Here is a 26,733-nt window from a genome sequence, read left to right as displayed (position 1 = left end):
GCTTTAGATGCCTTGGCTTCGGTCACATTGCGAAGGCAACACTAGTCCAAATGACAGGCCGAAGCAATCCAGGAAATGAGAGGTGGAAGGGCATATCAGCAAGGACTGCGGAGCTGACCCAAATGACCTACTGTGCAAAGGGATGGAGGGTGTGGATCATTGGCACATTTCAGGCGGCAGCAGGTGCCTGGAACACAGAAGAGCCCTTAAGACAAATCACAGAGAAGGTTGATGTAAATCAGTCTCAACCATTGCGAGGAAGCGCAGGATCTACCCTCGCAAACCATCCGCGATAAAAACATCGACGTGACCATAATTAGTGGGTCACTTGATAGCATTTGAGTCAAAGACCAAACGAGCCAAGCAGTGCTATGGGCTTGTGAAGAACAAGCCTTCGAGGAAATAATGGAGCACCCGGAGGAGGACTGCATCAGAGCGAAAATGAAAGGCGTCCACATCTACAGCTGCTATGCTCTACCCAGCGCTACATTTGGCGAATATGAGCAGATGCTTGCCGCTCTGATTTTGAATGCAAGAGGGCGTTGGCGATTTTAATGCGTGGGCTCTTGAATGGGGCAGTCTAACAATGAATGTAAGAGGTCGTGTTCTACTCGAGGTATTCGAGGAGTTGGAATGGAGTATTGGGACCTCATACATTTTCCTGGGAAAGGACCTGGGGTATATACTGGACCCGACATACGTGAGTGCCGCTTTAGCCAATAGAGTCGCTTGGCATGCCAGTAAAGCTAATACTCACAACGACAACCAGGCAATCTGCATGGAAATCAAGAGTGGATCGAGCTAGAAAAAGAGTTCTCGCAAAATGCCGGGTGGATGGCTCGGCTGAACATCGATAGATTTTGAGGGGTACACGTTTTCAGCGGCGCTCAAACCCATCATATCCTAAATGGTACGGCTAGACAAAAAGCAACCCAAATCGCCCGATGGATGACGGAACCATGCGGCGCCCAAGTAGGCAAACCAAATACTGGTGGAACAATGAAATCGCCAGTTTGCGAGCCGCATGTGTCCGGACAAGGAGGCTTTGCCAGAGGCTCAGAGGAAAGCTCGTTGGCGACGGCTGAGAAGGGGCACAGAGGCAACTGCTTCGCCGCCTAAAAGAAGCCATGCAGAGGACCACGACATGGTCTACAGATTGGTAATGAAAAGGCTGCGGAGATCAATCCAAGTGACCTCTCCGCGCCTCCTGAAACAGATTGTTACCATTCTGTTCCCTCACCACGAAAATAGGGGAAGGTTATCCAGCTAAATGAGGGCAAAATACCTCCAGTGACTGTAGATGAGCTACGCGAGATATGTGGTAAGATCGGTGACAACAAGGCCCAAGGTTTAGATGGCATTTCTAATCCAACTTTGAAACTGGCACAAGGAATATTCCCTTTCCGGTGGAAAAACAAAAGTTCATGTTGCTTCTGAAATCTCGCAAGCCACCTGGAAACCCAGGAACGAATCTTTCTATCTGCCTGCTGGATACAATGGGGAAGATTGGAGAGAGTCGGGTATTTAGCGAATTTGGTGGAAAACTACCTTTCAGAGAGGGCTCTCTCGTACGGAACGGATGAGGACCCAAAACAGTACATCGTCATAGATGAGGTACCACAGGGATCGGTACTCAGTCCCCTGCAGTGGAGTATCATGTTTAATGGGGTGCTTGCTCTTCCTGTCCCAAAGGGGACTTCAATTGTCGAATTTGCTGATGACCTAGCTGTGGTTGTTACAGCAAAACACCCAGAAGGTGTGGAGGTCTACACGATGGAAACAGTAATAGCCATAAACTCCTGGCTTGAAAGAGTCGGGCTGACCTTGGACGTGAAAATGGAAGCGGTCTTCATAAAGAACTGCGAGAAAAATAATACTGTGAAAGTGGAAGTCGGTGATATACGTTCGTCTCAAGGCCAGCTATCGAATAATTAATAATAATAATTGCACCAAATTGATCTTTAGAGAACACATAGAATATGCATCCCAAAAGGCAGCCAGTACAATCGCGACACTTACAAAAATGTTGCCGAATATCGGTGGGCCGGAGCATTGCTGGAATATGTCACCTGTGTGGGTAGAGGCGCTTGCAAACTCTCAGGGACGGAAGCAGGTGAACTCGATTGACCGACTGATGGCTTTGAAGGTTTACAGTGCTTTTAGAACCACATCAGATGAGGCATTATTGGTGGCGGTAGGCATGATCCCTGTCGACATTCTGGCTAAAGAAATGACGTATGGAGGGGCACCCAGAGCGTGGAAATACGGTAAGGTCACCGTCGTATGATCTGTGCAACGCAAATAGGACGAGTCTACGAAGAATCGGTTTACGCACAGGTCCATTCCCAACATTAGAGTGTGGCTTGAGCGGAAACATGTGGAGACCACTTACCACATTACCCAGTTCCTCACGGGACACGGTGGTTGCTACACGCAGGGTCTGCACCGCTTTGGGTTAGATGATTCTCCGAATTGATGCGGTGACATACGGGAGGATCCAAAGCATGTGATGTTTCACTGCCCAAGATTCGCAATGGATAGGAGGAGTCTAAACCAAGTGTTGGACAGGAGCGCGAACCCGGAAAACTTAGTTGCGAAGATACTGAAGTGCAAGGAGACTTGGCTTCGCTGGTATAGGAGAAGCTGCTGAAGGAGGAAAGCCGAAAGAAGGAGAAGCATGAGTGCCTAAGGGCGAACCTACCCCGCCAAGTAATACCTAGATGGTTGCTGAGGCTGGAGAGACGGGTGGTGGTTTTAGTGGTTGCGAATCCCACATGCGCCCAGTGTAGCTCCGGCGTTTGTGCGGCGGAGCTGGGGCGGACGTGTCTTCCTAAGATTTTCCACCTCCTTGTACGAACAAAAAAAAAGACTAGCAACCTTGGTTTTACTGGCATATATGTATGTATCATTATTCCAATTCTCCCGACCTCTTTCCACACAGCATTTTATTCAAGGTTTATGGTTCGAAGTAAGAGCAAGCAGCTTGAATACACGTGGTCGGTGTATTTGTTAAAACGTAACAGAGTCAATTGAACCTCTCCAGGTCCTTGAACCAAGACAGCATGAAGGACGTCGCTCTTAAATTCTCTAAAATTTTACCTCGATGGAGCACATGATATTTCGCCTAATCACCAGTTGCCTCAACATCTACTGGTTTCTTTGGAATGCATCGCACTCCAGGTCGGAATAGAAGAATCCAGAGCGGACATTTTGCTCCCTGTTGCCCAAAATTTCAAGGTGTTTTCTCATACCTATCTTAGCTAAGGGAGCAGCGGATACGCAGATATCTCTTCTACTTTTGCACTCAAGGCCCTCTTTGCAGGGAAGCAACTTATTATAATTTCTCAAGATTTTAGAATAAGCGAAAATACAAGTTCCCCAGAAGTAACAGAGCCTGGAAAAAACCAAGCCTACGTCAGGAACTCCTTTGTTCTACACATTCAAAAAATGGCTACATGTCGGGCTACCATGCGAACGTGCCACATCAAAATGACCCGCCTCCCCAAAAAAGTTTTCAATTGATCAGTGCCTGTTAGCGTCTCTTGGCTTCCCCTATAATACGCCTGTCCCGATTCCATTTTCAAGTATACAATGTTATCAGATTGCTAACCAAGGACCTTGTCTCCCATTCATCTCTTCAGGTATCGGTACTAGGTAATAATTTTCAAGGTCCAAATTCGGATTCTTAGTGCCAATAGTATAGCGTAATGCTTGCGTTTGCTAGAAGATTTCCTTTCCCTTTTCTACCAACCTGTTTAAAAAAGGCCATGGATCTCTAAGGAGACTGACTGTGTACATGCCCTCTTCCTTCCATATCTTCACTGAGGACTTCAAATAAGGATGAATTAGAGCTGCCCCTCACATAGTCTATCTCCTTCATGGTGTATACTAGGCTCTGAAACCTTCCATGTCATTACTGCTCACATCGTTGAGTAGATACTTTTAGATGCTAGATCCTCTTTCTGCATTAACTTAACATTTAGACAACAAACGTTGGATTATTAAATCCTAATTTCTAATAACCATTTAGAGAAGAGATGAAAGTATTCTCACGTCAAAACTCACGCCAGAAACTACAAAACGGAGACTCATCCCAACGACAGTGATCCACGTTATTAGCTAAGACAATCTAAGTTAAGTATCTATGCACGTGGCATCGACTTTTTGAATCCATCTTAAATGAGAGAAAGAAAAAATTAATTCGAATACACAAACACATCAAAGAAGTGAACGTGTATCCACTTAATATTCCTGGAATCGAACTTCCTCCAATTACCCCGGCAGCCTGGACCAAGAATTTCAAGGTGTCGAATGGCGTCAGCAAAGAAACAGCATCCATTGATGCTCCTTGAAGTTTTTGGAAACTAACTTAATTAAACAACAGCCAAAATAATCAAAGAATAACGAAACTTGACTGCTGTTCCCTTCTGAAAGCAGATACTGCCGATAATTCCCGGAAAACCAAAGCTCATTTTCTAGATTCCTTCATGTCCTGGCCCTCGTACTGCAACATTCCACCCATACGAAAAGCTATCCACCATGATTGCCTCCTTCTCGGAAATGATTTTCAGATTCTCTCAGATATGAGTACTTGGTCTCCTGCTCTTCACTTTTCAGCTTCAAAAACAGATGAAAATCGATTCTAGTTTAACGCCCACCCTTGTGTGTCCTTTTAAGAAAATATTTGCTCCAAGCAGGATAATGTTCACGTAAATATTTAACCGGTCGTTCTCGTTTCTTGGCCGTTTTCAGCCCAGAATTGAACCTGAAGTGGGAGACATAAGCCGGGGATATAGTGTGAGGAACTACTCTCTAAATTACAACATGCCTACATGTCTCTGAGAGTTGTTGGAGTAGACAATCAGGACAGGCAATTGGATGCCGTTGGCATGAAATGTTAATTTAATCTTTGGAAAGTCAAACTTGATGTCTTCTGTAATGTAGGTCTCGGGAAGATGATGATGCCAGCGGACTATGTGTAAAGTGAAACCTATGAAATTTTTGGTGTCATCTTGTCTTTTCAGCTGTTTTCACTCTAAACAGTTTATTATGGTGACGAGAGTTGCTATTTTTGGGTTTATTGAAAATGTATTAGAATTTTTGTGAACCGAAATACCACCCCTAAACTAGCTTCCAGTGATTAGTTCACTAGGATGTGTGTCATACCCACTGCATCCGCCTTTAGATAAACTCACCCACACGTATCTGGTCTTACGTCGACAAAGAACTTAATCATAAATTGATGCAAATGTGGATGTACCAGAATTATCTATACATATGTCAGAGGAAAAGTTTGAATAGCTGCTAAAGAGACCCTCTTTTTCTGCAACCTTCTTGTTTGCCCTCAGAAAGATTTGACTTGAACAGTAAAGAGTCGTTTTGCGGTACCACTATTTTTCATAGAATACTTGGAAAGATGACCAATGCTAACCTAATGTTTGGTATCTATCGAACGTGTTACAAGGTCCTTATTTGTGGTTGCCATTGAACCCTAAATAGGTACATCGCCCACGCCTAGGAGCTATCACTGCTAGTTTGAAGAAATGTGCTTCAGCTTTCTCCAGGACTTCTCGAGTAGATTACACTCTTCCTTCTGGACTATGTGTTTCTGGAGCGATCATCTTGGGGTAGTGGATTAAATCATATGGCGTAGTCAAAAACCTCACCCCTCTTAATGTCTATTCACTGCAATTTTGACTTGCTGATGACCTCGTCCTTGGGCATTTGGCCTGCACCCCGAGTAAGAGCTTGAAGCTTTCTAGTAATAGTGCTCGAAAAATACAATGATCGTTCTGACTGAAAACCTTGCAGGCCCTTAAAGGGCCCGTATTTTTTCTAGTCGCTAAACCCAAATACTGAAGTAGAATTCTTCTGCTTTTGAATATCACCTGCTATGCAATTAGATTACCCTTTGGTTCTCAAAACAGGCTCCTGTTTATATATTTGCTAATGCGATAGTGTAATATTCCTCTATACTGAGATATCACCGCACCATGAAAATGCATTCCAGCGTATATTAAACTTAATTCATGAAGAGAGGCGAATCCATACCAGAGTCCTTACGAACAGTATTCCTTGACAGGTGCAGTAAATGAGTGTATACCTAGAAGATTGCCCACGGCTATTCCACAATATACCATGATCTTGGAACTAACTTTGTGGGAAGAAAAGCTAAATGGATCAAGAAATACCATAATACATCAAGGAAGTCGGCCTCCAGTTTCACAAAAGGTGTGATTAATTTACGATTTACTCCCGTCGAAACTTCGCATTTTGGAGGTTTATAAAAAGCTTCTGTGAAATCAGCTAAGTGACAGCTAACTTTGCTATTCAAGATAGAGACTTCATTAAATTTCAGGACGTTGGTCCCACTATCAAGCAATCTTGAAGACCTCAAAGCATTAACACTAAGACACTTTTTAGAGAAACGACCATTAAAATCATTGCCTGAGGCCGATAGATCACAGCTTGACCTATAGGAACAGTGACAACAGTTAAAGGGATTTCACCAGACATTCTGAAATAAATGGTTCCAAGAATGTTTATACCACCTACAATACAGGGCATATTGGACTAAGGAAACCCCTAATGAAACTGCGCGAATCTCTATTCAGGTACTACTTAGAAAATCTAGGTGAGGGTAGAATAGTTTGGAAATCTTGTGGTCGATTTTCCTATCAACGAAACGATAAAGAACCGGCAAGTCATCCTGACAGCTGTAGACCAACCACGGGAAATTTGCAAGTAAGCAGGAAAATCAATCTTTTGAACCTACCTAGTTACATCATTCAAAAAACTGACTAGCCTTTTTAAGTAAAGAAGCAACTGAGTACTACTCAGGAAGGTGTTGACAGCAGCGGATGAAGTCAATGATCAGATCTACATACAATCACATCGACTCTCTTTTGTTTTGTTTTTTCTTGCGGAAATCTTTGAAATCTTTTTTTTTCTTGTGGAAATCTTCGAAAGATACTGACCTGGACACGCCAGCGTCAGGGCTTTTTACCCACTAAAAACCCTGCCTCCCCCACTGCACCGTGGAACCACCATAAAATATTACATAACGGGGCAGAGTCAGCTCATTCTAGCTCCGCCACCTTTCTTCTTTAGGTGGTGCACGTAACCTTGCTTTTCTCTCCTCCACTCCTTTTCGCAGTTTGTGATGGATAGATGCGATCATTGAGTTGACCAAATTTCAATCCTCTTAACGTGCTACCATTCTCGGATTCTCTAAAGTCTCCTCTAGATCCCTCGTTTCTTCCACAAATCTTGGACAGTGGAAGAATACATGCTCTAGGTCCTCTCTCCATCGCAATTTGGACAGTCGGCTGAGGTGTCCAGTTTGAACCTGTGCAGGTACTGGCGATATCCTCCATGCCCCCTTAGAAACTGGATGGGATTATAATTAATCTCACCGTTTCGTCTTTCCAATGACTCTTTGATGATAGGCTGATCGAAGGCTGGCCAGATCACAATTCTACCAGTAGTTTGGTCTTCTACCTTAACACCTCCTGGGCATCATATGCTTTGGCGATGCATTGGACCACATAGCTGGCTCTTTCCGTAGAGGCGCCTGCTTTATCAGAATGGTCTAACCGCACCTCTATGCTGGTCTACTCATTCAAAGTTTTTACAGACTAGCCTGAAATCATTTCCGGTTTCCGGCATGATGGTTCTTTTCCCTGTGGCCCCACTCCACCCATGCCTCGAAAAATATTGCCTAGTGATCGCTGTGGGTGCAGCGTTCGCTGACGCCGCAGGACATACCATACGTTAGTGCAATGCTGACAAAGCTCGGGTCTTCAACTGAGCCAGACCACCCTTTTTAAAACACCTTCGTTAGCCAAAACTATGTCCATCTACTCCAAAACTTCTAATAACTAATAAATTTCTCCCCTTACGTCGAGAACAAGATTATCAAAGATTTCTTCGAATTCAGACAGTGTCAAACTTGGTAGGGCGTAGCTGACTACCTGACTTGCATGTACATGATATCGCCGCCCCACCAGTCGAATCGATGATCTATACGCACCCGTCACGGTTTCTTTACCGTTCACTTATAATGACAACCTCCATCCCCGATTCGTACGTGGTCTGCTGAAGTAAATTCTGAGCGGCACTTCAATGATTAAGGTTTATCTGAATAAACAGTGATGAAGGGGATTACGCTTTAGAACGTTGGTTCTCTCCACAGTTTTGAGTACGAGCGATGTTAGACAAATTGTTCTGAAAGATTTAGGGTGAAAAGGATCCTTTTTACCCGCTTTCGGAATAAAGACCACTTTTGCCCGTCTTCATGCCCTTGGTATATATCCCAGTGCTATGCTCCCCCTTACTTCCTTCAGAGAAGACTCTAAGATGATTCCATGACTATCTGGATTAGTGCTGGGAAAATGCCATATACTCGGAGTGATTTCAGTGGTTAAAAAGCTCCCACTGCCCACCTCACCTTACTTCTTTTGCTAGTTTCCTGTTCTCCTTTCATCCCCTTTTATTCGTTGTTGGGGTGTCAGGGAGAATGTTGACACCTCCCGCCGGTAGAATCCCGAGAAATGAGTTCTAAGAAGCAGGTGTAGCCTGTCCTCCTCATCCTTGGTAAATGTCTCATCTTCCGTCTTGAAACCGACAGAGAATATTGCCCCATGTTTGGCTATAGCCTTGTAAAGACTGGTTGCTTCGGCTGAAGAGTTTTCGTACCTATGTTCTCATTGTGACCAGGTTCCTGTTCCATCATGGTACATCCCTTGATGACTATCTTAGCCGGACATCTGGCCTCATAACCGTCAATGATGACTGTGTTAAGGTTTTTCACCACTGTTTCTAGTTCCAGTTCGCTCCTGGTGTCACCACCCGCTTGAAGGTGGGGCATGTCCGTTGCATAGGATTCCCAAATCATTCTCCTGGGATTCTTTATTATTCTTTTTATTTCGGAGTTACTCTCAATGTTGAATCTGATTATTTTATGATCAGACATAGAGGACTCATCCGACACCCTCCAATTCCAGACCAGCCCGTTCACTAGAGTATTTTCTGGCTTTCCTGCGCGTCGCTGTCCACCCTAAGCCCGAAAAGATCCAGGTTTAGTTCTTCCAGCTACTGCTCTTCACTGGACAGCAGGTCTACTTTTCTGGTTGATCCAGTCTTTCTGTCTCTATGGCTCTTTAAACTTCTTCGGGACCTCGATATGCTTTTCACCCGGTGTCTTCTCCGAGGTGTCTTTCCTCGGCGTTTCCTGTGCACGTGGAAAGGTATGTTGCCAACTCGATAGTTGATATGCAACTCCGACGTTTGATTGCCTCCAGGGATCGGTCATCTACCCCGATCGTGAAGAGTTTACCATTTCCCTCCACCTTGCTTCCGAAAACTCTCCATAATCGCATATGGAGATCCTCATTCTGAGTGATTAGAGGGCCCATCAGATCTTCCGTCTCAGTTGTGGCTTTCGGGAGAAAAACTGTCACCATGTGTGCTCCTGGTATATCATACCCAGCACATTTTGACAGTTTTGCTCCTTCCCAGTCTGGCGATTTAAGAACTATGCTCCTAAACCACAATGCAGTGTCTTCCGTCGCGCAGTCCACCAGTATATGACCTGGTCGAAAGAATATCCCGGTGAACACAAGTTTCGCAGTCCATCCCTTACAGATCTGCCTGACGACAAGGTCTTCGATTTTTTCCTGCTCCTGACGAGTAAGTATTTGCTCGGGTTTGGCAATATGGCCAGTCGAATGCCCTTGCCCGTGCGACATAGCTCGGGGGGGGGGGGGGGAGGCTTCCTGAGTCCTGCCTTCACCCCTGACCTGCCCGGGTTTTCTTCCCCCTTGAGTTCAGGTTTGGATTTTTCGGGAGCATTCCCTCCATGCGAATTAATGTCTGCTGCTCTCCGCTTTCTTGGATCCGATAAAGATGGCTTAGGCCTATCCTGAGCCTTCTTAAGGGCCTCTTTCCATTTCAGATCTTCCTTCAGATAACGCAGGTACTATTTAGCACCTGCGCCATTGAGACGTGCCTTCTTCCTGACGTTTGATATGTTTATCTCAGAGGTACTTTTGGTAGTCCTTTCTTTTTGAGCAGTGGCGTTTGTTGGTTGTTGTCCTCGCAGTATACCAATGTTGACCTTGGATTCACTGCTTGACGTCCCAAATTGTCCGCCACCAGTAAGAGGGTTTGGAGGTCCCCCGTGCCATAGCCCCTCATAGCACGATAAGATCTCACTTACTCACTAAGCCGACCAGGTTCCGTTTGAATACCGTCAGTTCCCCCGACCGCAAATTATTCAATGGGCACGGTTCACATGACACCCTGGATTGGGGGAGGTGTTTTCGACTCCCCAGTCTAGATCCGTGGCGTTTTGTTAATAGTAGGGTCACCTCTTACAGAGTGTAGCTCTCACCACTCACTGATGGTCTTGGTAGACAAGAGGCTTAGCCCATGAAAAGTCACACATCGCGCTAGAGGAGAGACAGTTCAACCTCAGAGAGAGATAGGTTGGCCTCAGGGAGCTATATTTCACGTCAATATATCCTACAGTGCACCCGATTACTGTGTCCTCCTTTTTGGTTGACTGTGACTTGATGGCTTCATTTCTTAGTCGTGGATGGGTAAAACACCACGTCGAAGTGGTGTCCAAGAGGTGAGGTTTTTGCCATTCATTTCGGTCTGTCTAATAAGAAAGACCTGCAAAAGCTCACTAGCTTAGTTTTCACAAATGGGGAGCTTTTTAAATGGCTTTTGAGGGGAGACCTGTCTATATCTAAGTTAAAAATAGATACTTTTACCATATTAAGTGAAGGGGGAAGTTTCGGAATTTGCAAGTTGCAATCCATAGATACGAACCCACATTTATGGAAGTTTCATCGATTTCTGGAACAACCCCTTTTTTGTGCTGAATCAAATCTAAAACCCATTTGCCTACGAAATTATCTAAAATATGAGGACATCACATGCGAGGCTGGGGTGTACCATAATTCGAAATTCTCGCCGTACGCCAATTCTTTTTGAAAAGTCAGGTTGGGATACTCTAATCCTACAGAGTTTGGAATGAAGAGCTATATTATCGTATGGCTCAAATAGCAATAAACAAATTGATTAAAATCCACAGGAGGCAGGCAATTGAAAAATTCGCAGATGAAGAAAGGGTGACTGTTTTCTTTCGATCCATCCTCCTGCCTTCAAGACAATTGACGTTTCAGCAGGTCCGTTTTTTGACAGGAGCCAGCACCCCGTAGGTCTATTTAATAAGGATAACTTACGTAAAAATCTTCGATATCCGAAAACTACCTGAAATTGATGTATTCCTAGAGTTACTTATAGTTATTTACAAAATCATGCAATCACCCCTACTAGTGGGAAGAAAATCCTTCCCCAAAAAATAAAAAAAAAAATTGACAACCCTAGTCTGAAATAACGTGTACCCTCCAACGAATTTCATTCTTATGAAACTAAACATTTTCCATTTTTCGTTTTTGCTTTTCATTTCAGGAGTAAATATCCCATTTCCCTGGGGCAATGGCATTCTGTGAAAGTCTCGAGAACGGCACGGTTGGCCGTCTTAAAGGTAAGTGCCAATTCTGGTCATGCTGTCATTTCATTTAAACGGTTTTTCCCGCTCAGAGATTTAAAGTTGTAAGTTAAATACTATGTCATTTAATAATCAACCTTGGGATCAACTTTTTATCCTAGTCCTTGATGCTTTCGCCCCTGAAGTTTGTTCATGCTTTTCTTTCATTCCTGTTCCTTTTGTAGGTCGACCAATCTGAGGAAGTTATGACAATTTCACCGAATGGATTCTGGCACCTATCGCTACCGCACAGCTTGTTCCTTGGCGGTACCCACGTTATGAAAAGACCCCTGGTCGGTGTCAGTGACCAACAGGCATCGTTTGTTGGCTGTATCCAAAAGGTAATTTAATTTTTGAGTTGGTATTATTACTGTAAGGAATGTGGGGATTGGAAATTGGGTCAGTAGGATCGGAAAATTTAAGGACATTCGTCTTCCATTGAGGATGTTGATTTGTTTTCTCTAAGCAACGACTTGTGCCTCTTCTAAACTCAATTAAAGTATTCTAGTTGATTCCCTGAGATTATTCTTGGAGATATTTAGAAAATCAGCGGATTATCCTTGATTTTAAACATTAATTTTGTTCCGGATTTATCTGAATAAATTGAGTGCATGCAGGCTTAGTGTCCTTTGAATATCAAATCATTTCGTTACTTTTCGAAGGTCTTTTTGTGCTGGTCCTAAAAAAAGTCCTAAGTGTGTAATCTTCCTTAAAACTACACACCCTAATCACGCAGGCAACGAACTAGATTAGGGACGACTTCCTTTCCAGGAGAACACTCAATTAGTTTAGAAGAAATTTATTTGAAGGAAACTTTTTAAGTAATGCAATTTGCAATCAAAAAAGGGACTCGAATCGAACATTTTTTCTCTTGAGGTGAAGCCGAGCAAACTGTGTAATAACGTTTTTGTTGAACAAATTATCTATTCCTCGTGAGTTCCTGTTTGGAGCTTTGGTGGAACTTTCTGAACCCAATAATTGAGGTTGTCCTTCCAAATCCGAATACTTCCACGGATTACTTGTACCCAGTGTGCGGCTAAAACTATTCAAATTGGATTATTCGGATTTTAGTTAGGATGCAAATTAGGTGAAAAACAATGTGTACTCGTAATTGCTGGAAGTATGTCACTTTGTTAAAAACTTTCCTGTTTGGGAAAAAGTTAAATTGATCTGGAAATTCTCGACGAAATTGAATTGCAAATTGGTATGACCAGGTTGTCGGTTGGAGTAATTTGTTAGGCAAATAACTTCGTTTGGGAGGAAGTGAAATGATTTTTCGAGATATTATTCAGATAGTACGGGTATGGGTTCCTAATTTAAATACGAATAGTTCGCTATTAGAATGCGATGAAGGATAATTAACGGAACCTCTAATCTTAGCAAAACGATCTATTCGAACTCTATGTCTAAACGAACTGCCTTGGTCCAAGAAATGGCCGTTCACCGATAATGTATAGACTTGATCCTTGAAAAGGATTCAGCTCCTGAGACTGTAGAAATTACTTCTTCAGTGACCATAGAGCGGCTGGCTTTCCCTCTTTCCCTTTCAGACGTCCCAGGCACTTCCTTTAACGTCGTCCACGATTGCGCAATTTACTACTGAAGCTACACCGGAAAAGCGCCCAGTCTCCAAGAAAACACCGGCTACTGCCACTTTAACACCACAGGCCACTCCTGCTCCGAAACCAGGTATTGGCTCTTGCGCTTCGGTAAAAACTTTGGCTAGTGTTCCTCTGCCCGCTCTTGCCGCTCCAAAATACTTTCCGATAAACATAAGCTCTTTACTAGGACAATGTTCTTGCATAAGTCAAGAGTATGGCCGACTCAACATGATCCATCTGGTATGTTAAGTTAACAAAGGATAGCGACAAGGACGTCTTTCTTCAAAGTAGCATACATATCTTCACAAATTAGATGTAACAGCCAATCCTTCCTTCATCATGTCATCTGTACTGCTGAAATTGACCCAGACGTTAAAATTGTGCCCCCTTCGGGATACTCCCGTTTTTCCTGCGACAAGGGCCTATTGTCATCGCGAAAGTCTGCTGTCGGAGAGGTTTTTCTGCAGTAGGATAGGTGGATACATTTACACGCAGAGTATTGGACTTCCGCAAAGATACGCCATCGGACTACCAACCAAACACCACCCCATCGTTAAAGAGCTAGCCTGGAACCATTTTTTACAGACTTTATGTAAAACAAAACCTTATAAAAATCGGTTTACTGTCTGTCTGTCTTTTTTTTCTGGAGGTGGAAATCTTCCAAAGACACTGGTACACATGTTCCATCGTGTGAGATCTTTACCCACTAAAACCACTCGATAAATCCTGTCCTCTTCCCCGCGGGACCACCACAAAGTATTTCATCGCGGGGTGGACGTAGCTCTAGCCTCTCCCTTCGTCCGTCGATTGCATTCGCAACTGCGCCTTTCTCGCCTCCTCTGCCTCTCTTAATCTGAACTGAATCCACCCTACTATGTCTTTCACTGCATCCCAGCTCTCCAGGCATGCAAACATTTTTCCAATTATATTTTCCAGTGCTAGTGTTCCTCCCAATGCCTCCTCTAGACTCTGGCTTTTGTCTGCGAATCTAGGACAATGGAAGAAAACATGCTCCGGGTCCTCCGGAATACTCCAGCGGCTTGCGCGCTGCTTCTACTGGTAGCCGGATGGTCGCCGTCTGTGTACCTCCATACGCCTTTCTAAGGCTTACAATGGATGCCTCCTGCAAGCCATGCAGCTTGAACTGCTCCGCCAAATCAGTGCAGACTTCCGCCTTCAAACTGACCTCATCTAGACCCTTGCACTGTTCGATCTCATGCTTTTGAACATGCACGGCAGCACTCTCCCCAAGAAAATTTTTGACTTCGCTGCGGAGATCTCCCTTTTGGTTCCTCCGGATCCTGCTTGCATCCCCCCCTTCAAGTCTTTGAGACCAGGGTCAGCTTTCACTCTTCTTAGTATATCTGCATAGGACATACTACTCGTGATGGGAACAATGATTGCCTCGGGACGGATTCTCATTTTCGCCTTCTTCTTTTCTGGCTTCTCTAGTCCAGTCTTACTCCAACCGCCGTGTACCTTTTGAGACATTGGTTCCCTTGGTGTTTTAAGCAATATTTTCAGGCCTACCGAGGTTTTAGGGCCCTTCTTCAAAGCGGGTGGTCCGCCGCGTCCTACCTCTTTCCAGTTCTGCTCTGAACACCGCCCCAAACCCGTAGTGTGTGCAGCGCTCTCGCCAGATGCGCCACCACACATAACGTAACTCTCCTTTTCGTTGCGGGTATTCGCCTTAGCCTGCCGTGGCTCCCAGTGTGCCCCAACGTGTATCGGTTGTTCACAGTTCGTTCTTTTCTCGGTAAATTTTCGAGATTAGTACGCGGGTGTTATGCCAACTAGGAGGTCACAACACACCTTGCTCAGGCACTCTCAAGCCGCCAAAGTGTGGTTTACCCAGTGTCCGTAACCTGATTCTAACTAGAGCTGGGCAATCGCAAAGGAAGTGCCTGTGGGTTCCACCCTGTTCCCTGCAGCTTTGGCAATTGTAGGGTATGTCGAGCCTGGCGGCATGGTCCCCTACGGGCCAGTGCCTCGTGCAGACCGCCGGTTGTAAGGATTTGCACGCGGCTGGTACAGGAACTCTCGTGATCGGGTTTTGTTATAAGCGAGCCAAATCCTTCTTGACACAGGTAGCACAGGTCACTAGCTTTCGCCACCTGAAGTCCGCGACTACTAAGTAGTGCGAGTAGATTCCGCCTTTGACAGTTGTCAACAAGACACCAACTATATCCGCCGATGAACTACCAAGAGGAGGATTTCGTTGCTAAATACAAAACCGCTTGGTTGACGGTCAGAATGGTTATGATACGCTTAGGGCTCAGACTATGCCCCCGCCATCGACAGACTTTCTGTACCGCCAGTATTTCCGCTTGGAATACACTGGCGAAAACTGGGAGGCCATACGACTCGGATAGACAGTGTGTACTCGAGAAAACCCCCGCACCGACTCCACAGACCATCTTTGATCCGTGGGTGAAAAATACTGCGTCCTAGCCTTGCAAGACGCCGCCGGTCTTCCATTCTGCCATGGTTGAAAAGTCAACAACAAAGTTTGTCGTGAAGTCCAGCTTGTCTGCGGAAAGGGAAATGCCCAGATTTCCCGCAGTACTTCATCAAGGATGTTAGTGGATGCTTCCCAGATCCGACTGGATCATCCTAATTCTTAGTATGGATATAATCCAATGCGTAAGATACCCCTCCAATCCAATACTGGTCAAGTCTTCCTTGATGGCGTTGGTACTAACGTTTCTGAATATTCCCTTAAGGAAGCTAGGGTATATTGTTTGTACTGCATGCCTGTAGTAGATGTTGAAGATTTCTCTGGTCCGCTTCCTGAGGCTGGAGCGATCTTCGTTCCACCATGGTGGCAGTGTCTTCTTGCTGCATTTAGCAGGACATAAGACTTTAAAAGCGATATGGAATGTCTTTCCTGATCCTCAACCTTTGACTCCAGCTCGTCTTGCCAATTTGCACACCGGAGAGTTTGTTCTTAATTACTTGACCAAACTTTTCCTAGTCGACCCTCCTGGGCTCTCTGATGGGTTTGAAGACCTCAGCGACAAAATCTAGACTGGAAAATATCCAACTGTGATCTGAGAAGGATCTCTGGTCAGACACTCTCTAGTTCTCCACTCTAAGAATCCCATTATCGGTTAGTAGGGTGATATCAAGGACCTTCTCCTTCAAACCGTCACAGTTCTTCGAGCAGGGGAAGTGGAAGGTTGGTGCACTGCCCCTATTACATGCCAATATATTTATATTAATAACAAAATCAAAGGATGACTCGCCTCTCTCGTTGATCGCCCAGCTGCCCCAAAGTATACACTTGCCTTGCCTTGCATGTATATTGTATTGTATATTGTATATTGGAGTTCTTGTGGCAGAGCTAATCAGTCATGATCCCTATAAGCCGAGGAAACATATCCGTTTTCTGCCCACACCTATTCCAGTTTATCCACGACTAGGCCGCTAGAACTTTGGTCCGAACATAGAAAAGCGTGCAGATTCCTTCTCGCGAGGACACATGCTGTAGGTCTGTCCTGATCAGCGTCTCCTGTGTTGTGGAATAAATTATAATATTTGCGTTGGAGCCCTTTGATGGTTCACTCGCCTTCGACCCAAGGCTCCTTTATTATTGCAATGTCGGACTTTGAGTGCTGCGGATTTATCTGCGCTACCCTCAGCACGATCTGCTTACGTGAGGGGATCGTCAGTCCCCGTCGTTGGCGGCGTCCATTGGATCAAGGTCGTCATCCGATTTTGCAGAGCGGAACACTGACACCTTTGCGTTCCTGACTATGAACCGCACTTTATAGTATATCTTCCCCAGTGCCTCCAGGCACTCTTCATTTATACGGAGTAGAAAAGGTAGGCTGTTTGTCCGTGATAACTACTCAGGCGTCCATGGGAATCCTGGGGTTTTGGAGCTGCAGGTATTGAGCGAGCTTGTCCTTATCCATGCGGATCTTTGCAACCAGATGCGCCCAATCGATCTCCTGGGAATCTCTTCGTAGGGGATAACTTTGAGCTTTATCCCCTCTCGGGCGTCGCTGATCTTAGCGACGAAGAAACCGCAAAAGTCCCTGGAGAATTGGTCCTCGCAAGCTATAACGTGGAACCCACTGATCACCTGAAGGAAATCAAAGCCTTCCTTCCCTTGTGTTCGTCTTTGTCGTCCAGGAGATGCTCAATGGCCATTTCCGACAGCCTGGCCTGAACACTGGTCCACACCTCCAGCGTTAGTTTGCCGCTAGCGGAATTTCCATCCACCAACAACGCACATAAGTGGCTCTTGGCTAAGTCGCTGAAGGGTTTGGCCGTTCGTAGCTGATCGGTGGGCTGTTGCTGCATTCTTTTCTCCAGATGTTGCTTAGTGTCCAAACTCTTGCCCGCTCTGCTCCACTTGTGTTTTTGTTCGATCTCGTCTTGAGATTGATTGATGATACTCACTACATCCAACTTGATGGCAGTGGGTTCCTGACATAAAACCACTAGTCCGTCTACCACCTCGCTCCAGGAAGTCCCGCAGTTGGTTTCAATACTTCGGTGCTACGGCTGCAACGATTGTATTGCTCTCGATGGCTACAATCTCCTGACTGGATGCCAGCAGCTCGTCCGCCTGGCATCAACACCTCTTCTTCTCTCGCCGGTTGATTTGTTTTTTTGATAATTGAGTCCATGTTTTAATCTCAGGAGTACTCCGAGAAGAATGTCCACCCTGGTTAACCCAACTACCAAGGTATTCAGAGTTCACATACTAAAAACCAAGCTCTCCATTGGCCACGCAGCCCTCGGCGTATGCTGTTTCACCTTGGTTTGCGGTCCTATTAGCAGCTTCTCTCGTACAGAGAGGACGATCCCCGGGCTGCTGCTTCGGCTCATCCTCACGCCAGATCTACTTGCCCTTTAACACATGACCAGCAGGCAAGCAAGTCGTCGTCAGTTAAATTAGGCTACTCCCAGCCTGGCCCCCTGAAGTAATGATTCTCCTGTGATCAGGGGGTTTAGAATTTGCTCAAAGTATTCCCTGTTTATCGTAAAAGACGAATAAAAGGATTAAATATCTAAGAGCTAGCAAGCTGCAATTCTCGAATTTCCTGATGCTGAGTAAACTGCTAGCTACACCCTCATGTCCTTAGAACCAGTATCAAACAGAATATTAACGAATAGATTCCGCACCAAAATGATAAACGTCTTTATAGTCCAGTATTACACACCAACGGAGACTACCAAGGCGTACAAAAGGGAGGCTTTCTATGAGCAACTCAATTCAGTCCAAAAGAGACTTCCTGAGGAGGTGATATAACGATCGGTGCTTTAAATACCAAGGTGGGCTCTAATGACCCCTGCTCCTAATGGCAATGGTTTTCTACAGCTTCCAATGCCTCTTCATTCATTCATTCATTGGTGGTGACGCCTGGTAATTTGCCATATCTTGCTGGCTAGCTAACAGAAATTTTACCCTTAGGAGGCTAGGTAGATTCATTTATATTTACATTTAGATATTACCCCACCATTGCACAAACTAAATAACTTTCCTATTCAAATTCAGTCCCACTGTTTGTCATCTTCTCCTGTTATTTTCGGCATCAATCTGAAGATCCTTCCACACCATGTTATCAACAACTGATATAAAATAGAACAAAGTTCCACTTGCATTATTTATTCAAACTTTCCTCGCAACCCCCTTCCTAAATCCCCAAGGAGCGTAGAACAAAATTCAATGGCTAATTTCATTTAATCTTATCATAATCAATTATTAAGCAACAAAATTATTATCTAATCAAAAGTTTTATGAAAAGTGTTTGTTGCCTCTTTAACTTGCGATTTGACAAACTGTTGAACTTGGTCCTTCCCTACTTGCTTCGATATTTTATGAATTATTCAGAAGCGTTGTCTCCGTGAAACCGTTTCTCCCTAGGATGTAGGCACATCTCGAGAAAGTATCTTCTGAACCAACGCTTTTGTTGTTATTTCCGAGAGAAGGAAGTTTTCAGAAATAATACAACACACATTGTCGATGAAAGATTGTATTGTTTTCGGCTATCTTCAGATTTTGATGATGTTTTTTGTAGTTTACAGAATATTAATGAGAATTAGGGAAAAGGAAGCGGAATCAGTTGATGTTCTTTCGAAATAAGCTTCATACCAACACGAGAGATCACTGAAATTTCGAAACAGAAAGGACTTTTATTCGAGCAGAACTGGAAACTAGGAAATATCCTTAGACTTACTTTCTTATATATTTTTCCATCTTTTCTTTTGTAGGGGCTGTGTTGAATTCAGGTTACGTAGGGTAGGTAGGTAGGTATCAGTGGCCGCTCCAAGGAACCCATCTAGCCGGCAGCGAAATACCTGTACTGACTGTATTCACCGAAGGGCTGCCAAGAGCAGAGCCTCCTCTGGCCAATCCGCCAGCCCACTCATTTCCCCCTATGTTCCTATGCCCGGGAACCCAGATGAGGGTGACCTTGACGGTGCCGCCCAGATGATTCAGCGCGTGTCTGCGCTGCTCCACCAACCTGGAAGATGTCGTCGCTGAGTACAAGACCTTGATGGCCGCTTAGCTGTCGGTCAGAATTGCTGCAGCCATCAACAGACTTCCGCTTGGAATACACTGGCGAAACCTGGGAGACGACTCGGATACACTTTGTGATAATAAACGGAAACATGCCAAACACCAATATCATCAAGTCGTCGGCATACGCCACCACCTTCACCCCGCTGCTGTCCAATGTTCGTAAAATTTCGTCCATTACTATTAACCAGAGCACCGGAGAGAGGGCGCCATCCTGGGGCGTGCCTCTGTTCACAGCTCTGGTCAAGTGGCTGCCTCCCAGATACAACTGGATTATCCTAGTACTTAGCATGGATATAATCCAATGCATAAGATACTACTCCTCCAATCCAATATCGGTGAAGGCTTCCTTGATGGCGTTGATACTAACGTTGTTGAAAGCTCCCTCTATATCCAAAAAGGCAGCTAGGGTATACTGCTTGTACTGCAGCAATCTTTCAACCGTGCCAATTACCTCGTGGAAGGCGGTTTCTGTGGATTTCCCATGCACGCTGGGACTTAGAGAAAGGAGTTCTCTCGATAATCGTCCTTAAATGCTTGTACAGGACGCACTCTAGGGTCTTTAGCTCGAAAGAGGTGAGGCTAATTGGTCGAAAGTCCTTCGTGGGCTCATACCCACGCGTGCCCGCTTTCGGTATGGAAACCACTTGTGCGTGTTTCCAGGACTGTAATACGAATCCTTAAGAGATGCAGTTCCGGAAAATCTCAACAAGCCACGACACAACCCTTCCCTGCTGTTTCTGTAGCATGACTGGCATTATTCCATCTGGGACTGGTAATTTATATGCGGAGAAGCTGTTTATAACCACAACGATCTTATCCTCGCTAATTACCGATTTGATAGTCTCGCACAGCTGGGGTTGCCGCAAACCCTCCCAGCAAAATTCTGACTCACAGTCCTCCTCGCCGGCAGGAGAGTGCGTTTGAACCAGCAACTTCAAGGTTTCACTAGAAGATTCCGTCCAGGAGCCTTCCGACTTTTTAAAAAACGATGGGCTCTTATATGTATGAATAACTCAGTGGTTAGAGCATTAGGCTGTCGTACTGAAGGTCACGGTTCAAATCTCATTGGTGGCAGTGGAATTTGTATCATCATTTTCCAACCGGAGAGTTTGTTCTTAATTACTTGACCAAACTTTCTTCAGTCGATCCTCCTGGGGTCTCTGAAGGGTTTGGAGACCTCTGCGGAGAGATATAGACTGAAAAGTATCTAACTGCGATGTGAGAAAGATCCCTGGTCAGGCACTCTCCAGTCCTCCACCCTTAGAGCCCCATTGTCGATTATTAGCGTGATATCAAGGACCTCCTCCCAAGCGCCACAGTTCTCCAAACTGGGGAAATGGAAGGTTGGTGTACCGCCCCTGTTACACACCGATAGGTTTGAAGAAATAATGAAATCAAAGAATGACCCGCCGCTTTCGTTCATTTCTGAGCTTTCCTGAAGTATATGCCTTGTATTGTCGTCACAGCCAGGTTGATTTTCATTGTTGCTATGGTGTTCGTCAGATATTGTAGTTCTTCTGGCAGAGCTGATCGGTCGTGAGCCATGTAGCCGAGGAAATATACACGTTCTCTGCCCCCGCCTGCTCCAGCTTGACCACGACTAGGTCGCTAGAATTCATGTCTTCCTCGCGAGAATACATGCTCTAGGTCTGTCCTGATCATCGTCTCCTGTGCTGTGGAATAAATTAAAATATTGGCGTTTGAGCCCTTTGATGGTTCAGTCCCCTCCGACCCAGGGCTCCTGTAGGTTATGTAGACAGACACGAAAACACTTATCACTTTTCAACAATATTTCAAACAATGGAAGTGCTAACAAGTCCTGATGTGTTCCTGAAATATCGGTATTTGCAACACCAATAAATTAACACTAGCGAATAGGAAAAACAAGTTTTTATTATTTCAAATAATTTAATCGCTAGAAATACCGCGTCATTAGACTCAGATCTAGGTGGCACCCAAGATGGGACAAAAGTAGGAAGGATCGGATGACATATCAATACGTGAAATATGTGTCTGTCAGAGTTAGTTCTATTGTGAACTTTGGGCTTGAGGTGGGCTTCCTCCTGACTGAGTTTCTCCTCTCATGGGACCTTGCCTCCAGTTAGGGTTGTGTTCTTTGTGGAGCTCGGCTTGATTTATTAGGGTTATCCCCCTTGTGGGAGTTTCATTGTGATTGTGGTTGTGTCCATATCGCGGGCAGAGCAAGGATGATGTTGCGGTATACAACTCCGGCGCCGTATACCTTAGTTGCGACAAAGGTGTTAGATAGACTTCGCTTCCACTGGTATGAATGTTGAGCCTGCACTTGGTATAAACCAGTACCGTTATGCCAGGAATGGTGAGTCTGTAATTTTAGCTTCCAAATAATCTCCGTGTCCAAAGAAGACCGTGGGATTATGCCTACATGGCGGGTATTCACGTTAAACTCGCAGGACTTTCATGTCCTTAAAAGCAAACACTAAAAGCCCGACGCCCGCAACTCGTTTGTTTCCGAATCTTGGACATTAAATCCGCCTCACAGACACCGATAGTGAAGAAACTTCCCCGGCTATCAGTTCTTTCCCCTTACCGTCTAGCAGCATCCTGATGGTGGTGGTTCTGCACACCAAGTTGTTTCAAAGCCTTAGAGCAATAGGTTTCCTCTTCTGAAGGCCAAGGGAAGCACTTACCGATGAATGGAAGCTGAAAGACGCTCCTCAGCGTTAATCGTGCATTTTACAGTTTATATCTATCAACTCAAAGCAAAGCTGATATCTGCTAATAACGACCTAGCCGACGGAGACTTCTTTGCTGTCATTTGGATTGACAAGCGGGCATCGTGAAAGCGCCGCTTCGGCTTGGGTTTACTCTTAGTTGCAGATGTCCCACAAAATCTGGTCTCCTCGAACTTGGAATAAATCAAAGGCTGTGGTTTGCGCGGAAATGGTTTCATTGGAGGCCGTTCCCACGAAGCCTCATTTGGCCGGAGGTAAATGCTTATCCATGGGTAGGTCTCAGCAGATGACAGCGATTGGAGCCCAGGGTGAAGGATGCCGACAGAAGTGGTCTTCTTTGAATTGACCGTTAAGAACTGGAAACCAATCAAAACCGTCACCATCTCTTAATATTTATTTATTTAATTTTATTTATTTTATTTAACGGACAACAAACAGGGTAAACTCAAATTACTTATTGTCCTCAGGAGGAGGAGAAAGCAAAAATCTTATTTTATGCTTGAAAATACTTAAAGTAAAGAAGTTAAAAGGACCAAGCTGTTGTGCGTTGTAATTTCGGCAAAGCCTAGGAATCGAGGAATAGAAATAGGCTTCGAGCTCTGCGAAGGGCACGTTGAAAATGTCTGCGTTATAAGACGCAGGACGGCATATGATGTCGTTAGCGCGGAGCAGGCCATCAGACCCGAGCAAAATTTTAAAAATATGCATAGATCCAGATAGGATCTACGCTGTTGTTGGAAGGGAAGGTCCAGAAAGCGGAGGTGAGAGGGGTAGTCCACACGAGGCAAGCTTTTTTTTAAAGAAGAGGGAACGGGTGAATTTGCGCTGCACATTTTCGAGGGCAAGACAATCACAGATACGGGAGGGTGACCAAATCACGGAGCAGTACTCGAGGGTATTCCTCACGAGGGAATTGAAAAGAGCTAAGGTGGGTTGGATGGAGTCAAAATCAGAGGAGGAGCGAAGTATAAAGCCTAGCAATTTTGTTGCTCGATTCAAGGCAATGGGCGTCCAAGCGGAGCTTATTCTTGAAAGTAACTGCGAGGTCTTGAGTGGAATTTAGGCAGCATAGGGAATGTCCGTTGAGAGGGTACGAGAAAGAAGTGGGTGAGGATTTTAAGGAGTAGCACATAGAGTAACACTTTCTGACGTTTAGCGCCAAACTATTAGTCGAGCACTAACGAACCAGAGTGTCTAGGTTAGATTGAAAGGAAACACAGTTCATCGGCAACAATATGCCGGAAAACAGCTTAAGGTCGTCTGCATAGAGCAAACAGGGACAAGTAAGGGGGCGGATGATCGTTAATAAAAAATAACAAAGGTTCCAGAATAGAGCCTCGTGGGACGCCAGAGGAAGGGGAGAAGGAGCGCGAAGTGCAGCCGTCAAAAGAGACGCGACAGGATCGGTTGGAAAGGCAAGAGGCAAGCCATAAAACAAGTGGTATGGGAACGTTTAGAGACGAGAGTTTGGATAGAAGTATCTATCATTGTATCACTGTAAATCTGTGCCGAAGGCTTTAGCGAAATCAGTGTTGATGGTATGTACTTCTTGCCGTGAATTTAGGCATTTAGTGACAAAGTTGGTAAAGTCAAGCAGGCTGGAGGCAGTGGACCTACGCCTAACGAAGCCGTGTTGCTCTTTCACTATGTGGTGGCCAAAGTGGACGGACAACCATTCGCTGCCATATCTTTCCAGGATTTTGGAACAGGAGGAGAGGAAGGAAATGGGACGGTAATTCTTGGCAAGCGTACGATCGCCCCTTTTGCACATGGGGGTGGTGAGAGCCTTTTTTCACAAACCGAGAAAATGATTCTCTTCGAGGCTTTTGTTGAAAGTAATAGAGAGCGGAAGAGGGATGGACTTACTTTGAGCAAAAAGAGGTTTGGAAGACCATCGTAGTCACATCCGACATTTGCATCAAGTTTGTCAATGAGCTACTCGACAAGGATAGGAGTAAGAAGGGGAATGGTAGGCGATGCGGGACAGACGGTATGCACTATCGGGAGGGATTTGAAGGAAGGAGGGGGAACATAGACTGAGGAACAGTAGCGGCAGAGTAAATCACAATATAATTATGGGGAATTAGCTAAGGAACCAGAAAATTTAATGGACGGAGGGTATAACTTGGCAGGACAGCGGGAGTTGCGAATGTGAGACCAGAGATTTTTCAGGTTTCCGCGCTGGTCAAATATTCGTTTCTGGACTTGCGTATTAAGGATTTCACCGTGGAACGTAGAGATTTGAAAAAAACTAAGTCAGCATAGTTGCTAGAAGACAAAAACTTATTGCTCGCAACCTGTTTTTGACGTAGTTTTTTGTGAATTTCAGTGGTGAACCAAACGGGGTAAGAACGTAAGCACTTCGAAGAAGGGGGAACGTAACAAAGAAGAAGATCAGATCAAATGGTATAGAAAGTGTTGAGCGCTTGGTCACACGTACATGGAGAGAGGAAGAGGACCCAGTTGGTTGCCGTCAAGGCTGATTTCAGACCTTCGAAGTTCGCCTTACGAAAGTTGAACCTCGTAGGCTTGCGAGCGACAGGAGAGTAGAGTCCGGATATCTGAGCATCGAACTCGAGAGCAAAATGATGTGCGTCAGGGGAAACATAAGACGGGGCATGAAGGAATTGGGAAAGGCAACGCACAGGAAGGTTAGAGAGGACAAGGCCAAGAGTGTGATCTATGTGGTTTCTAAATTAAATAAATAAATAAATAAATAAATAAATAAATGAAGGAGGGATAGAGGAAGGGAAGAGTGAGTCGAGTTACTAGGGAAGGAGAGAAGGCCAAGAGTAATGCGCCAGGAGAGCATGGAAAGATTAAAGTGACCACAGAAAATGAAAGGAAATGAGAGAAAGAAAACCATTAGAGCCTCTGATAATCTGTCGAAGAAATCGTCGTACAAAGAAGGCGGGCTGATGCAGGGAAAATATACACACGATATGTGTGCGTCTCCTGTGCTGTGGAATAAATTAAAATATTTGCTTTGGAGCCCTTTGATGGTTCGGTCGCTTCCGACCCAGGGCTCCTGTATTAATGCGACGTCGATGTCTTCCTGTAAGAGGAAGACGAGCAGATTAGCCGAGGCGCACTTCGAGTGCTGGAGATTTATCTGCATTACCCTCAGCATGATCTGCTTGCGTGTGGGGTTTGTCAGTCCCCGTCGGACCATCGACCGTCATCTCCTTCAACAGCTCGTTGGAGGCGTCAGTTGGGTCTAGGTCGTCGTCCCGTTTTGCAGAGCGCAACACTTTTACCTTGGCATTCCTGACACCGAACCACACTTTATAATCGGCCTTTTTCAGTGCTTCCAGGCACTCCTCGTTTATGCGGAGTAGTACAGGCTGGCTGTTTATCGGAGGTTCCTCCTCCTTGATAACAACCCAGTCGTCCATGGGAATCCCGGGGTTGTGAAGGTGCAGGAAATGGACGAGCTTGTCCTTCTCCATGCGGATCTTCGGCAACCAGATGCGAGCGACCGGTCTCCTGGGAATCTCGTCGTAAGGGATGATCTTGAGCGCTGATCTTAGCGACACACGAACCGAGAAAGTCCTTAGAGAACTGGTCCATGCAAGCTATTACGTGGAACCCATGGACCACCTGAAATGAATCAAAGTGGGGGGTGAGTCCTGGGTGTTTGCCTCCAGTGTCCAGGAGATGTTCATAGACCATGCCCGACAGCCTAGCCTCAACACTGGTCCACACCTCCACCGTTAGTTTGCCGCTAGCAGAATTGCCATCTGCCAGCGCCACACGTAAGTGAATCCTGGCCACGTCGCTGAAGGGTTTCGCAGTACGTGGCCCGCCGGCTGACGCTTGCTGTACAATTTCCTTCGAATGGTGCTTAACGTCTGCGGTCTTGCTCACTCTGCTCCGCTTCTTATCTTGTTCGACCTCGTCATGAGAACGATTGCGTTTTAGAGCGATGGGCTTCGCCTTCTGCTTGTCAGCCAGGCATTTGCTGTTGTATTTATCGACAATCACCTGGTATTTACCGAGGTCTGTTTCATCCCCCTCATCGACAGTACCGGCCTCCTTATTCTTAGCAATCTTGCTGAGGATATGCATGGCCTTCTGGTACTGGCTCTTGAGCAGGACACCCGTGGACCTTCACTTCTTAGCCGGTTACCGGCGACCGACATTCTTGTCGGTTTTCGCTTTCGAGGAATCCCCCGTCGCTGAGGGCTTCGGGTCAGGAGTACTATGTCTGGTACTCACTACACCCAGCTTGACGGCAGTGGATTCCAGGCTGGAAGCCACTAGTCCGTCTGACGCCTCACTCGGGGAGGACCCTGCGGTTAGTTTCAGCACAACGGTGCT

The 26,733-nt window shown here is 45.4% G+C and overlaps 1 protein-coding gene across 1 annotated transcript in view; it reads left to right on the top strand.

Moving 5' to 3' along the window:
* The window catches only part of LOC119646408 (pikachurin), a 590,540-nt gene that overhangs the window by 527,106 nt on the left and 36,701 nt on the right, over nucleotides 1-26,733 (top strand). The window contains exons 12-13 of the mRNA XM_038046853.1: nucleotides 11,482-11,557; nucleotides 11,746-11,901. Of these exons, the coding sequence (XP_037902781.1) occupies nucleotides 11,482-11,557; nucleotides 11,746-11,901 (232 nt within the window). The remainder of the gene's footprint in view (nucleotides 1-11,481; nucleotides 11,558-11,745; nucleotides 11,902-26,733) is intronic.

The sequence above is a fragment of the Hermetia illucens genome, chromosome 1 (genome assembly GCF_905115235.1).
Source record: "Hermetia illucens chromosome 1, iHerIll2.2.curated.20191125, whole genome shotgun sequence".
NCBI lineage: Eukaryota > Metazoa > Arthropoda > Insecta > Diptera > Stratiomyidae > Hermetia > Hermetia illucens.
This window is presented reverse-complemented; position numbering and strand designations above follow the sequence as displayed.